Source organism: Emydura macquarii, unplaced genomic scaffold (genome assembly GCF_026122565.2).
Source record: "Emydura macquarii macquarii isolate MOO-44397 ecotype Brisbane River unplaced genomic scaffold, CSIRO-AGI_Emac_v2 contig_1045, whole genome shotgun sequence".
Taxonomy (NCBI): Eukaryota; Metazoa; Chordata; order Testudines; family Chelidae; genus Emydura; species Emydura macquarii.
The window spans coordinates 10427099-10442780 of NW_027131182.1; the positions used below are offsets into that span (position 1 = coordinate 10427099).

Below are 15682 nucleotides of genomic sequence, written 5' to 3' on the forward strand. Positions count from 1 at the left end.
ACTTTCCATGTTTGCAGAATCATTGGCAAAATGCAACCAGTCTTAAACATTTATTATGTAGTATTAGCTCTTTCATTTATACCAGAAGGTTACTCTCTCCATGAACTGACTTGATCTCTCCATTTCATTAGCACATCCTAGTTTCATTCTGATTTATTACTTATTGGTGGGGAGCTTGACAAGGTCAGAATTCTACTGAAATTATACCCATTTCAAGATTAATTTATAACTTTTCCTTAATTTTAGGAAGCATTTTTCTCCTGTCATTTTAACTTACTTTTAGAGACTGATGTTAGTGTCTTTTATTAATTCAGCCTGTTTTGGTCCTTGTTAATTACCATCTTTGATTCTTCACCAGTCGTTTTATAAAGTCTGGATGAATTTATGCATTGCTTAATCATCAGCTGACTCAATATAACAAGCTTTTGTTGATAGTTACCATCTTTATTAGAATATTGTAATCCAGGAAGGATGTTGATACACCTGCTATTAAAATCGCACAATTGGCTTTTGCTCTTTCCAGCAGTCCTGCATCAGCTCTACTAGAAGCTGTGCTTTGATCATTTCTGTACAATGCTTTGAAAGAGAGGGGCAACTAAGTAAAAGTTTTAAATAGCCAAATAGAGAGGCTGTCTTCCAGTGAAATTTCAGCTTCAGAGAGATGGGAGGGATTGGATTAATAATTTAAGAAGTTAAGAAGCCATATCTAAGTAAAAAGTGAACCCAACTTTCAGCATGTTAATACTTTTGATCCAATCAGTAACTCCTTTAAGGTAGTGCCTTTGAATTCCAAAGTCAGGTAGACGAACAGCCCTTTCGTTATAAATGTGAATTCAAGATCTAAAGATATCTTTTATATGTTGGGAAAATCTTATCAGTATTTACTGGTTATATATAATGGTTATATAGATGTAAATGTACCATTGATTTTGGATTTTTATACTGTTTTTCTTGAGTGCTGCTTTACTTTGCATTTTGAGGAGTGTTCTTGAATTAGCTGTATCATTTTCATTTTTTATTTTCCACAACAGGCTAAACTGTCCTTTTATACAAACATTTGATCTTACCTGTGATGAGAATAAAATTAACATAGTGATTCCTGCTGCTAAATGATCAGGATGACTGACTTTTATTTATTGAACTTCTTCTGTTTTTAGAATAATATATAAATGTTCCATGTGTGACACTGTGTTTACCCTGCAACCCTTGCTGTATCGCCACTTTGATCAACACATAGAAAACCAGAAGGTGTCTGTTTTCAAGTGTCCAGACTGTTCTCTTTTATATGCACAGAAGCAACTTATGATGGATCATATCAAGGTGTGTGGGCGTCTCCTCTCATTGGAATTCTTATACAATATTTGTCATGTTTAAAGCCTTACATGAAATCATCACAGAAGAGCACAAAATAACAAAAAACTACTGAAAGAAATAGATGGTGATAGTTCTGAAAGAGTAATTTGCATTTAATCTCTCTAAGCACTTAAAATATCGAATGTATATAGTTACCAATACATCTAGTAGTTGGTCACTACTAGATTCTCTCTGTGAACATTCGCATATTATATTTTTTTCCAGTGCCTCTATTGCATACAAGATGATACATTATGAAAATAATACTGGTCCCACTGAGATTTATGGGCCCAATCCTGCTAAATTCTGAGCATCTCCTACAGTGTGTGCTAAGTATCATCAGTTCTCATTGAAGTCAGTTGGGAGTTGATGGTGCTCAGACCATTACAGAATCAAGCCTTCTATGGTCAGAATTCACTGATAGGAGAAGCATTGTGCTACTTGTATGGATGCAAAAATATAATACTCTTAGAAAGTAAAATAAAACAGAATATCTCATAACTCTGTTTTCACAATAAGATGATTTATTGGAGAACTCTGGCTATTATCCTTCCAATATTAAAAGACAGTAACCCTACACTTGTTAGCCATTTATTTTAAATATATTGCTTTACCTTGTTTTTAAAGAATTGGAGGCCTTAGCAGCTCTTAGGTTCCTTAAACCTCAAGGGTGTGATTCATCATTGTCCTGTGACTTGTTATTTATGCCACTGTAAAGTGGTGTAAACCAGAAAGGGGGCATTTGACATCCATTTTGCATTTCCTTTCCACTGACATAAATGACTGAACAAAGTGCAGGGCAATGGAGAATCAGACTCCTAGTCTTTGCTGAAATCAGCACGTTGAATTTCAGCTTTAGCTATGGCACTACTACCTGGGAAGCAGCTGAGATTTGGGCTGAAGGCAAGAACAGCAATTCTGAGAAACCAGCTCTTTTAAAAACACACAAAACACCCTAAAATTCTTTCTTGTCTGCACCCAGATGAGGGAAGAGATTAGAAATTATTTTTCTTTAAATTCCTGTTTTTTCTGCTGTGAATATGACTCCATAGACAACTGAAGCTCAGTGTCAGTTTTTACTGACAGGCAAAACTCCCATCGGTGTCAAGTACTGGGCCAGACAGGGTCCATGTGGTGCATGGTTACCTCCTGACCATTGCATGCATTCTGATTCATCTGTCTTCAGGATATGCATCTGTTCTTAGTTAAAGGTTACTTTCTCCTATAGTTGAAAATGAGGGAAAATAGCATGTTTGTTAAACATGACAAAATGATGACAAAAGATATTCTAAGAAATGAGGACAGGGTGTTTTCAGTGTTCTGAACCTCTGTTAGCGCTCATTTTAAGACCTGTAATGCATTTTCTATGAGAATTTATTTCATAATCTTTTTGCCAGAGAAATATTAACCTGGAGCAGGGTGGGGCTGTACACCAAATTATGCAAGAAGCTCTATTTTTTCTTAATCTGTCTGTAAATATTTCCTATTATTTTACTAATGTTATTATCGGACAAGTTGCATATATAGTATTGTGTCCCTTTTTTTATTCAGTGATTTTTCTTGACTCCTATCCTTTTCCTTATTTGTTTATTAAGGTAGCCTTTTACTTGCCCTTCTTATCTAACTCTTGCCTCATTTTCTTTCTCAATCATCAAGCAAGGGGATATACTTCCTTTAGCAACTTATTGAAAGCATCTGCTTTGTAATGTGTACAGCTTCTTCAGTTCTAAACAGGACTAAATAGTGGCATATACACACATATGCATATATATTGTTTGTTTGTTTCAGGATTTGAAACCAATTGGTTTTAAAGCAGAGATGGACTTGGTGGATACACCTATAGTTAAGATTGCCTTTCCATTATAAGGGCCCGTTTTCAGTTGCTTATCACTTTACTATATTTTCCCTGTTTGGGCTGAAATTTTGCATGCCTCAGACTGATTTTTAATTTCATTGGAAATGATTTAGCCACTCCTGAGAACAATGTTGGGGAATAATATGTTGTTTTGCTCTTATTAATAATTCTTACAACCATTTCATTGAGGCAGGGGTTCTCTGGAAAAAATAGTGTGTAATCATGTAATTAAAGACTGTATCATAACGCATACAAATGAGGGCTGAATTAAGGTTGCCTGGGCAGCCTTTTGAGTGCTTGACTTTGAACTTTAATTTTCTTTTAGTGCAGTTTATTTATTTATTTATTTATTTATTTTTTGGTATGTAATATAGTATGTAAAAAATAAAACATTTAACTCTGATAGCTAAAATTTTAAGTTAAAAATGTGCAGAATATTTCAAAATGAGCATCCATTTTTACACCTTTTCTCCTCACCCCAGAAATTGTCTCTTTTTCATTAGTTTTCCTAGAATTTTTGTCAACTTGTAGTAGGAATAGATTTCATTATATTAGCTAGTACCTTATTTAGACACGCTAAAAAGAGCTCTTCTTTTTGGTTGTCATACGGGAGAAGTGAAAGCACCTTATCTTTTTAGTCACAGTTTTTAAATGAAACTTTTTGGTTTTGAAAGTAAATGGCATTAATTTCTGTGGAGACCACTTAAACAGAAATACAGTTCTGTCCCACAGCACAGCTGAGTATAACATTTGCAGAGTACTTAGCAAACAGTCCATGGGAATCATCTGTTTATTCTACAGAGAAGAGCCTAATACTGAGATAGTTTGTCTTTGTTAGAGTATCAGATTTATATCCCAATATCAGTTTGCTCTGGTTCAACAACCTATTGAATGGTTTTGGCTGCTGGGACCAATAGCTCAGCCAAGCTTTAAGATAGAAGGATTATATTAGGAGTAGCTGGACACACAAACTAGGAAGGCAAACGTAAGGGATAGTGTAAGACACCATGAGAACACTGGCAATTGGAAGGCAAGACTTTCATATGTGACGATAATCTCCTGATTAGCAAATTCATGGTTGAAAGGGATTATTAACTGTGTTATCTGATCTTTCAAGAGCTGTCTTTACTTGTCTCTCTTTCCCAATATTGCTACCCAAACTCTGTCAATGCAAACATGCTTACAGGAAGCCATAACCTATGCTATATATTAGGTGGTTCACATTAGGGAAGATTGACCCACTTCATTGTGTAAGTAAAAGGAAAAATTAGAGATAATCAAGATAAAAAAGGCCTTTTCTGAAAGCTGTTCCCCTCTCCCCGCCACAGATCAGGTTAAACCTTTCACTCACACAGCTTCCCTTAATATAACTTTATTCAGCCATTGAAGATAATTGCACTTTGTCATGCATTTTTGATGTTGCTTGTTTGTATTACAACCCTGTTTTTATTTAAACATTGTTTTGAGTGTCCTTATATTGAAAAGTGATCTATTAAATAGATTTATATCATGGGGGTGGAATGAAGTAAAACTTTTAGTCAGATAATATTTTTATTTTTTATATTTTAGTCTATGCATGGAACGCTGAAAAGTGTTGAGGGGCCCCCAAACTTGGGTATAAATTTGCCCCTGAGCACTAAACCCACAACTCAAAACTCAGCCAGTCACAACAAAGAGGACACAAAATCCGTCAATGGAACAGAAAAGTTAGAGAAGAAATCTCCCTCTCCTGTAAAGAAAGCGGAGCCCAAAAAAGTAACCAACCCTGGCTGGACGTGCTGGGAATGTGATCGACTCTTCACTCAGAGAGATGTGTACATATCCCACATGAGGAAAGAGCATGGAAAGGTAAATTACTGTAACTTCCAAATTAAATGAATTAATGCTGAAATAGAAAGAGGGTTTCTTTTTCAAATTCATTAGAGGTTTATAGAGAGAGAGTGATAATGTTCCTTATTTCATTTTCATGCTCTATTTTTTTTCTCCCCTGTTCTCATATCCATTTTCTTTTATGTTGCTTAGTTTTTGAAATGTCTACTAAAAGACTCTCATATCCCTCCATTAATTGTAAGGTTTTTAGTCAATACCAAAGGTTGTTCAAGCACTGATAGAATGACTGAAAAAAGTTCCTATAACATTTTTCTGAGTCAGGTAAACTGATTTCTTGTTCTCTTTCTATTCCCTGCCTACTTCTTTAATAGTGAGCTCTAGAGGACATTTTTTTTTGTTTGGTTTGGCCAGATGAGTGCCACTTAGAATTTGTTTTTAAAAGTCTCACTGTTACCCAGTAAGAGTTGTTCCACCATACCAGTTTTTAGAGCAACAGGTCCTATCAGCCAGCTGAACATGTGAAACTTCCAGTGAAGTCAAGTATTTGTGAGATACTTTTCCAAACATGAACTGAATGTAAACCAGTGCAATACTGCCTTTCTGATTCTGCAGACAGTCAACGCCAGTACCCTTGATGTTTCTCATAGTTTTTCCAAGTAAGTGAAATTAAAAAGACTGGTAAGTGGGCAGCAGTGAAACTGATAAGGATACCAATTTCCCTCTGCTGCTGCTTGCGGATACAGAGTCAGAAGCTGTTCTCATGGGAAGAGAGGCCAAAAATCAGGCTCCAAAAGGGATGCTATAGCAGAAAGAAAAAAGAAAAAAAACGAACTCACGGCAGGCAGAAGCCTAGAGTGTGGTAGAGTACTGAAATGCCCACATTCTGCAAACAGTGACCAGAAAGCTGTGAAGTGGATTTGGTGAGTAGCGTATGAAAAAGAAAAAAAAATCTGCTATCTAGATCTGGTAATTTTTGATGAAACATTTTTTTCATTGGAAAATGCTGATTTGTTAAAACTTCTTGTGGAAACCGGTTCATCGGCCCTGGGTCCAGATTGGAACCAGTGAGGGGAAAGGCCCCATGTCTCATTCTCTACCCCCCTGAGTTAGCCAGTTCCCTGCCCTGGGGCTAGTGCCCCATGTCCCATTTCCCGCCCACTTGACTCAGGGAATACGTCTCAGGTCTAGGGTGGAATTTCAGAGAGAACTCTCAGACTCAAGTCCCTGCTCTGCTTGATTTGGAGCAAGAAAGAATCAGGTAGAGCAGGGACTTGAATCGGGTTTCTTGTATCCCAGGAGAGTGCTCTAACCACTCATCTATAGGGACTGGCCTAATGAATATTTAAGTATTTATGCAAAGTGGAACAGCTCCAACTGGAGAGATTGAGCAAAAGAAAGACTTATTCAATTTTCCAATGGTTAGGGCACTCACCTGATATGTGGAAGACGGTTCAAGTCCCTGCCCTGAAACAGGCAAAGTATGGACTTGAACCTGGGTCTCTGACATACTAAGTGAGTGCCCAGACCACCAGACTATTAGCAGTTCTGGGTTAGGTCACTCTCATTTTTTTGTGAAAATTTTTGAAAGATCTCATTTTCATTCTCTATCAGACATCCTCATTAACCAAATACTTTTTATCCTTTTTTAAAAGTCATCCTAAACTCTTGACCTCAAGGATATCTTGTGGCAAGGAGAGCTGCAGACTAATTTTATGCTGCTTTCTGTTGACTTCACTTAGGCTGGATTTCTATATTTTGAAATATACTCGTTCGTCTTAAAATAACCTCTTGAACCGTGTCATTCAGTCATACAGTTCTTTTTTATTGGTGTGTTGTATCCTTATTTAACTTTATTTATTTATTTAAATTATTTTGGTAGATGTATGCATGACATTTGTGACTCTATTATGACATGCATAAGTTGTCTCCTTACTGAGTCTATGGCTTTACACATGCATACAGTACCACATAGGTGGTTGTTGTATATTACAGACCTATGTTACATGTTGTATTTATCATGTGTCTTTGACTGCCTCTTCTAGGATTAACATTTAGAACTAGTCAAAAAACAGAAAAAAAATTCCACAAAAAAGAAACCATTTTTCTTCTTTGAGTAGTGTCCCTATAGGTGCTCCACTTCAGGTGCACACGTGCCTCTCATGCCTCTGATCAGAGACTTGGTTAGCGGTGTCCGTTTGGCCTGCGCATTCTCCGTATGCTTCCTCATGCCAGACACTGAGGATAGGGATGCTTGGTTGAAACCACCCACAGTTATTTCTCAGCCACTTTGGCCTGCGACGGAGCCTTAGCATGTCTGCTTTGAGCATCCCTCGGCTATCTTGTATACAGTTTTTTCCTATAGTTTGTTTAGGGTTAGTATAGGTTAATTGTTAGTGATAGTTTTAGTAAGTTGGTTAGAGATCAGTAATGAGAGGATTGATTGTTTTGTTCTTCTTCGAGTGCTTGCTCATGTCAATTCCGTTCTAGGTGTGTGCACGCCTCCATGCACAGTTACTGGAATTTTTTTCCCTTTAGCAGTACCTACAGGGCTGGCTCCAGCACCCCCTGGAGTCCTGCGCACATACTGTGGTATATGAGGCGCCACCGGCCCTATGCCCCCTCAGTTCCTTCTTTCTGCCTGTGATGGTTGCTGGAACTGCTCTGCTTGTTTCGCAAGTGTTCAGTATCTTCAGTAGTTTGATTGTTGTTGTTGTTATTTGTTCTTTGTTAGTTAAGTAGTTGTTAATAGTTCAATAGTTAGGTTAGTTTGGTTAGGTTAGTTTGCCCAGGAACGGTGCATGCCCCGGTCTCCAGTTTCAAGCTCTGCATCTCCTGCAGCAAACCCTTCCCTCTTAGTGAACCCCACGACAGCTGCCTGAAGTGCCTGAGGGAAGGTCACACTTCTTCCTATAAGATCTGTAACGCTTTCAGGCCGTGGACCCATAAGGAGAGGGAAATCCACCTGAAGGCCTTGCTGATAGAGGCAGTGTTAAGACCAGACTCCGAGCCGGCACGATCATCCTCGGTATGGAGTATGGTTTCGGAATAGAGCACCCTGTCGGCACTGGCCCCAACACAGCACCGGACCACTTCCTCTTCCTCATCAAGGATGAAACAGAAGAAGCAATGTGTGGAGAGAGGCCGCTCCCCCGCACTGAGAAAGTCCAGGGAAGCAGGGTCAAGCGTGGGACCTTCTACCAGATCAACCAGCTGAGGATCAGCAGGAGAGGGGATTGCTGCCCAGAAGACCCTGACGAGAGAGCCACCCCTGAATTCTGGGAGCAGAAGGTGCAATTGACGCTGGAGGAGTTCCAGGCAGCGAGGAACCTGATGGCCCTGCTGTTGCTGCCTTCTCCTTGACTCCTGGTGTCATCAAAGGAAAAGGCTCCAGTTTCCAAGGGGAAACCCACGATGGGTCCCCCACAATGTCTGCACTGCTCCCCCAAACAGAGACGCCCATCCCCAAGGGCCAGGTCACCGCACAGGGAGTCGACTTTGCAGCACTGATCCCCGAGAGGGCACTCCTGATCCCCGTTTCCAGAGCGCTCCTCAGTGGAACATCAGCGGCGGTCACCAGCCACCTCATGGCACCGATCGTGATCTCCGGCACCGAGAGCCTCGCACTCAGGAGGTCGGTACTGTTCCCACTCAACCCCCCACAGGCGTTCTCCAGAGGTGAGTCGATGCCACTCTCACTCCCTGGCACAGAACAATTCGCCCATACAGGCACGGCCCAGAACCCAGTCACTGGAGAGGGAGTCAGTGCCTAAAAGGGGCAAATGACGCTGCAAGTCTTCGGTTCCAAAGTGCCGATCTTTGACGCAGTACTGGTCCTGCTCATCTTTGTGTCATGAATCCTCGACATCCCAGCATCTGTCGGGCAAGCTGTACCCCCGATCATCCTCGTCATGCTCCCCAACACCAAGGTTGTTGTCATCTGAGCGCCATAGTACTCATAGCTCAGGGCGTTAATCCTCCACCCTGCGGCACCACACCACAAGGCAGCCAGCTACTACCCCTGCATGGTCGTCTGGCAGGAAGGCCATTTCCTCAAGGGAGGACAGGCAGCCTGCTGCCTGATCGGGGCATCGCCATCCCGAAGGACTCAGGAGCAAGTCCCCTGCTCTGCAGCCCTGGGTTGGCCCCACGGCCAGTGGCCGGCGCAGTGACCATATTTGGGACCCTGCGGGATCCCAGTGGCCCCAGACCTTCTCTCCTTCAGGTCCTCTGGCGTACAGTCAGTACCAGTGGCCCTGGAGAGGGTGCACGAGTCAGTATTGGAGGAGGAAGAGGACCCCCGGGGGGGACATCATCAGCGGTTCCCCATTGGCAGGAAGGATTGCCACCACTCTCCGTTGCAGCTCAGTCTTCATTGTCTTCCCCAGATGAGGCGGTTGCGTCAGGACCGTCTGTCCCTCTGGACGATTTTCGGGCCCAACAAGAGCTCCTTAAGAGGGTGGCCTCGAATTTGGGGTTGGAGGAAGTGGAGCTCAAGGAGGCCTCAGACAGCTTCTTTGATGTGCTGGCAATAGCTGCGCTGGCCCTGGTTGCCCTACCTATACACGAAGGGGTGCTCAAGTGGGAGATTAAACTCAGAATGTTGATGATGGAACGCTCTCTGACAGCTTTTGAGTCAGGTTACAAGGATCTCCTGTACATCTGTCTCTGGACAGATTCAGCACTCCTTCAACTTCGATGCAGGCTTCACCTTAAAAAAGGGAAGACTATGGAGGCTTCAGCTAAGATTTCTAAAAAGAGGAGAGCAGACTCTCATCTTAAGGAGCCAAGTTCAAAAAAGTCCAGGTCCCCGGCAAGAGTTACAGTCTCCGAAGTCTTATCCTCTCAGCTCAATACTGTTGAGTCAGGTCGACTCTGGTGTCCTCTGGAGTGGTGCCCTCATGGCATGGTATATAGGCAGCTGCTGCCCCGCTGCCATCTCAGTTCCTTCTTTCTGTCCATGATGGTTGCTGGAACACTGTTGTCTCCTTGCTCTGCAAGTGATTCTCCTCCATGGCTGGACAGACTAGAGCCATTAATTCATTTTTATGAGACTGTAAGTATAGGTTTATAGCATGTTTGTGATGAGATTTAATAGTAACTGTTATTTTTTAGATGAGAGAGAAATTTAGTATTTTATTGATGATTTAAAAAAAAATCCGATTTAAAATAAAAATTCATTGATTTTTGTCCACCCTGCCAAGGACCAAGAAGGAGAGGGATAGTAGACTGAAATTCCTCCTAACAGAGGTGGCACTTTGCCCAGCTTTGGAACGGCAACCAGACCTGTCACCGAGTAGCTCCTCGGTCAGGAACACCATGGTTTCCATCAGAGAGCCTCAGTGCGGCCTGGGATCTGTGGCACTGACTACCTCCCGGCACCGACATTCCTCCCCAGCACCGAGGAAGTTTGTGCTGGTGGGATAACACCACTCTCCATTGCTAATGCCCAAGAAGAAAACAAAAAAATTGAACCGGGGACACTCCACAACGAAGAAGGTCACAAAACAAGTGAGATCCATGTTGGACCATTCACAGACGGTCATTTCCCAGCTGACACCGTAGACTCCAGCTCAAGGCAAGGAACCATTGAGTCCAGTGCACGTAGATTCCCCTTTCAAGGGTGAACCATGGAGGAGACTTGACCAGCCCCATCAATGATGGCAGCCCCATCAATGCCAGAGGCACTGAGGAGTCTGCTAACCTTTCCAGCTCCTCCAGCTCCATTGGGCCATGGCCTGCTGGGGATGTCTCAGGCACTGCAGGACCCTGCCACATGGAGACAAGTCCCAGTCCTGGGTAAGCCAACAATAATGGCAAGGCATCGACTGCCATCTCACATGGCTTCCAAAGGCTCAACACCACGACAGCAGTTGAGATCACGGTCCCGGCACCGATCACAGTCACGGCACCAATCGCAGTCTAGGCACCATTTTGGATCTAGGCACTGTTCTGCACACCAGCACCGCCTGTCCTCACGATGACATTCACCTTCACAACACCGCTTTCCATCACAGGACTGCTCACTGTTGTGGTACTGACGCACGACACCGAGGGGAATGTCACCAACATGGTTGCCCAGGAGTGAGTCTTCGGGCTCCAATTCACAAGCAGAGTTCTATATGTCCTGAAGGAGTAGACGTTGGGTAGACCAGAAACATATGCTTGGCATCCAGGGGACCATCCCATCATCAGGGCCACCTTCCCAATGGCAGACGCCACCATTGGCCAGTGTGGGCACCATGGGCAGCTCATGTCCTCCAAGGCTTCTACACAGGCCACTCCCATTCAGCACCCTCCAAGGTGAAAGCACCCTCACCTTCCATGTCAGAGAGGGGTTCGGTTCTGGAAGCAGAAGCCCTGGGGGCCCAGGATAACCATGCAGGGGACCAACCAGCTCCACAGGAAGTACAAGACCTTGGGACAGCTCTAGTCACCTTGTCCTCTTCTCCAGATGAGGCAATGGCAGTCCCTTGAGTTGGTGCAGGATGATTACAAGGCTCACCAAGAGCTCCTGCGGAGGATGGTTCAGAACCTCATCCTACATGCAGAGGAGATAGAAGAGTCAACCCTGGCTTTGGTCGACATACTAACAACATCTGGTCCTGCAAAGGTGGCCCTACCCCTGAATGAGGAGGTTTCCCTTGTGGCAAACACCTGCATCTCTCCAACCCACAGCAAAGTGGGTCGAAAGAAAATATTTCATATCCCTGAAAGCGTATCCTCCACCAGGATCCCTGGTTGTGGCTGCAGCCAGTGAACGAGAGGCAAAGGCAACAGGGGCCATTGCCCAAGGCAAAATATGTCAAGAAATTGGACTTTTTAGGGAGAAAAATACACTCCCGAGCTGGCCTCCAACTGATGATTTCTAATCACCAGCCCTTTTAAGTCATTATGATTTCAATTCCTGAGTGATCATATAAGAATGTAAAGAACTCCTACCATTGGAATCTAGATAGGTGTTTGTGACCCTGACCGATGAAGGCCAGGTTATAACCAAGATGTCCCTTCAAGTGGCCTTGGATGCAGCAGACACGGCAGCTCATGTCATGGCCACAGCAGTGGTAATGAGACAAAAGTCCTAGCTTCAGTCTTTAGGCCTGCCCTCTGAAGTCTAACAAACAGTGCAGGACGTGCTGTTCGAGAGACAGTCCCTCTTTTCTGAACAGATGGATGCACGCCTTCATCGTTTGAGAGACTTCCACGCAACCTTGAAGTTATTAGGCCTCCATGCTCTGGCCCCCTCCCGAAAACTTGTAAGCCCCAATGTGTAGGCCATTTTTATTTGTCACAACCCCAACGAGACATGACTATGGACGACAGCGAAATAAGGGGTTTTTGAAGAGACAGACCCATAACTCCTTGTTGGCCTCTACGTCTGTGCCTGCAAGACAACCATCAGGCCCTAAGCAAAACTTTTGGAGGAACGCCTGAGGATGGCACGCCAGTCTACAACCTGGATCCTATCCTTATGTTTGGGGACCGCTTGTCCCAGTTTTATCAGGCCTGGGGCAGCATCACATCAGATCAATGGGTGCTCCACATGGTAAAAGTGGGATATATCCTTCAGTTTATTTCTCTCCCTTCTTCCCACCCTCCCTCCCAATCCCTCTTTAGGGACCCTTCTCACAAGAGACTTCTGACCCAAGAGGTGCAATTACTCCTACGGGTGGGAGCCGTGCAGGAGGTTCTGTCAGATCTAAGAGGCATGGGTTTTTAATCACGCTACTTCCTGGTCCTAAAGTCCAGCGGGGATCTCAGGTTTATTCTAGACCTGTGAAACCTCAACAAGTTCATAAAGAAACTGAAGCTCTGCATGGTCTCCCTGTCATTGATTATCCCTTCTTTGGATCTAGGGGATTGGTATGCTGCCCTCGTCTTCAAGGACACATATTTTCACATACTCGTCTTCCAAAGACCCAGGAAATGCCTATGATTCATTGTAGGCCACGATCATTATCAGTTCACGGTGTCGGCCTGTTGGTGGCTCCAAGGTTTTCCACGGAGTGCCTGGCAGTGGTGATTATGGTGGTGGAAAGCAGGAGTACAATTATATCCATATCTGGACGATTGGCTCAACAGGTTCAAGTAATTGGTGGAAGAGCACATGAAGCTTGCTCAGTCCACTTTCTAGAATCTGGGGCTCCTGATAAACAAGCAAAAGTCGACGTTTGCACCAGCCCAAAAGATAGAGTTTATGAGAGCAGTACTCAACTTGACCCAAACCAGGGCCTCCCTTCTGGAGACTTGTTTCAGAGCCATCAAAACTTTTGTAAACAGCCTGAGAACCTTTCGTATCACCTCAGCAAGAACCTGCCTGAAGCTTCTGGGTCACATGGCCTCTTGTACCTATGTGGTGCAACATGCTCATCATGCTCTTCAATCATGGCTGGTGTAGGTGTACATACAAAGCCATCATCCATTAGACAAGGTAGTGACAATCCCTCTTACAGTGATTCGTTCTTTCCAGGAGTGGCAGGACCCAATCATGGTGTGCGAGGGCGTTCCCTTTGTGAGGCCCACCCTGTCGATGTTTCTGATCATTAATGCCTCAGAAGTGGGTTGGGAGCTTATATGGGACCCCTCAAAACTCAGGGCCGGTGGTCAGCAGAGGAACTGACCCTACATATCAGGGAGTTACAAGCAGTACACCTAGCCTGCCTGGTGTTTCGACCCAACCTGCGGGGAAAATGCATTTCTGTATTCACAGACAATGCTACGGCAATGTTCTACATAAACAAAGGGGGGCACATTTCTCCCCTTTATGCCAGGAAGTGCTGACCCTATGGGAGTACTGCATAGCCCAATCCATTCACCTGGAAGCTTTCTGCCTACTAGGCTATCAGAACAAACTGGCGGATCACCTGAACAGATCCTTTGTCACTCATCACGAGTGGTTCATTCACCCAGACATCTTGAACATCATTTTCCAGAAGTGGGGGTTTCCTCAGGTGGACTTGTTTGTGACCAAGCTCAACAAGAAATGTCCCCAGTTCTGCTCATACCTGGGGCACAGGCAGGGCTCCCTCTTGGATGCCTTCCTCCTGCCCTGTGGGGAGAAGCTCCTTTATGCCTTTCCACACACAGCATTTATTCACAAGGTATTGCTCAAGGTCAGGAGGGACAAAGCTCGGATGACCCTCATAGCCCTAGCATGGCTGTGCCAACTGGTTCACAATGCTGCTGAACCTCTCGATGGACAAACCAATCAGCCTCCCATTGTTCCTGGACCTGATCTCTCAGGAGCATGGCCACTTGCACTATCCAAACTTCACATTCCTCCATCTGACGTGGAAGCTGTGTGACTGAGTGAGGTAGAGCATGGCTGCTGGGTAAATGTACAGACTGTCCTTATGAGTAGCAGGAAACAGTCAACCAGAACAGCATATCTGGCAAAGTGAAAGAGGTTCATACTATGGTCAGCACAGAAAGGATTCTCTCACCAAATGAGGTTCCATTGCCTCTCACTCTGGACTACTTACTTCAGTTAAAGAATGAAGGCCCTGCGGATTCATCCATATAGGTTCACCTGGCCGCAATCTCAGCCTTCCACCTGCTGGTGAATAGCCGCACGCTATCCTTAAATCCAGTTTGCTCAAGATTCTAGAAAGGACTAGAGCATCTGTACCTCCAGGTACGCCAATCTTTGCTGCTGTGAAACCTCAATCTAATGTGAAAACTCACAGGGCCCCTGGTTGAGCCAATGACAATGTGCTTCCTGCTCTATCTATGATGGAAGGTAATCTTTTTAGTGGCCATTACTTCAGCCGGGAGAGCTCAGAACTTCCATACCCGGTCTTTTTCAAGGATAAAGTGCGACTTCAATCACATCCTTCCTCCCTAAGGTGGTCTCATATTTTCACAGTGGCCAGGACATATTTCTCCCAGTGTTCCATTCAAAGCCGCACACTACCAGAGAGGAGCAGAGGCTCCATTCTTTAGATGTCAGATATGAACTGGCTTTTTAGGCCAGACCTTTTAGAAAGACCACGGAACTTTTCATGGCTATTGCAGTCTCTGCACAAAGGATCTCCACGTGGGTCACGTCCTGTGTATGAATGTGCTACAAGCTGGCAAAGGTACTGCCTCCTTGATTAACAGCTCATTCCACAAGGTCACAAGCTTTGTCGGGGACTTTTGTGACACAGGTCCCGATTCTGAACATCTGTAAAGTGATGACCTGGTCATCCATCTAAACATTTACTATACACTATGCAATCACTCAGCAAGCGAGAAATGATGCAGCCTTTGGCTAAGCGGTCCTCCAGTCAGTGTTGCAACAAAATTCCAATCCCATCACCTAACTTGTGGCTTGGGAATCACCTACATTGGAATGGACATGAGCAAGCACTCAAAGAAGAAAAAACAATTACTAACCTTTCCATAACTGTTGTTCTTCGAGATGTGTTAATCATGTCCATCCAAAACCCTTCCACCTACCCCTCTGTTGGAGTTGCCAGCAAGATGGAATTGAGGGGGCAGCAGTTGCCTATATACCACGCCATGAGGGCACCACTTTAGGGGGCACCAGAGCCAACCTGGCAAATACCACTAGGGAAAAGATTCCGGTGACAGTGCATGTGGTGCACACCATACCTATGTTGGAATGACCTGAGCAACACATCTCAAAGAACAACAGTTATGGAA

At 44.1% G+C, this 15682-nt stretch overlaps 1 protein-coding gene across 1 annotated transcript in view; it reads left to right on the top strand.

The window, feature by feature from the left end:
* The window catches only part of ZNF532 (zinc finger protein 532), a 93170-nt gene that overhangs the window by 60519 nt on the left and 16969 nt on the right, over positions 1-15682 (top strand). Inside the window, exons 5-6 of the mRNA XM_067545466.1 lie at positions 1158-1320; positions 4778-5056. Coding sequence (XP_067401567.1) covers positions 1158-1320; positions 4778-5056 — 442 coding nt within the window. The remainder of the gene's footprint in view (positions 1-1157; positions 1321-4777; positions 5057-15682) is intronic.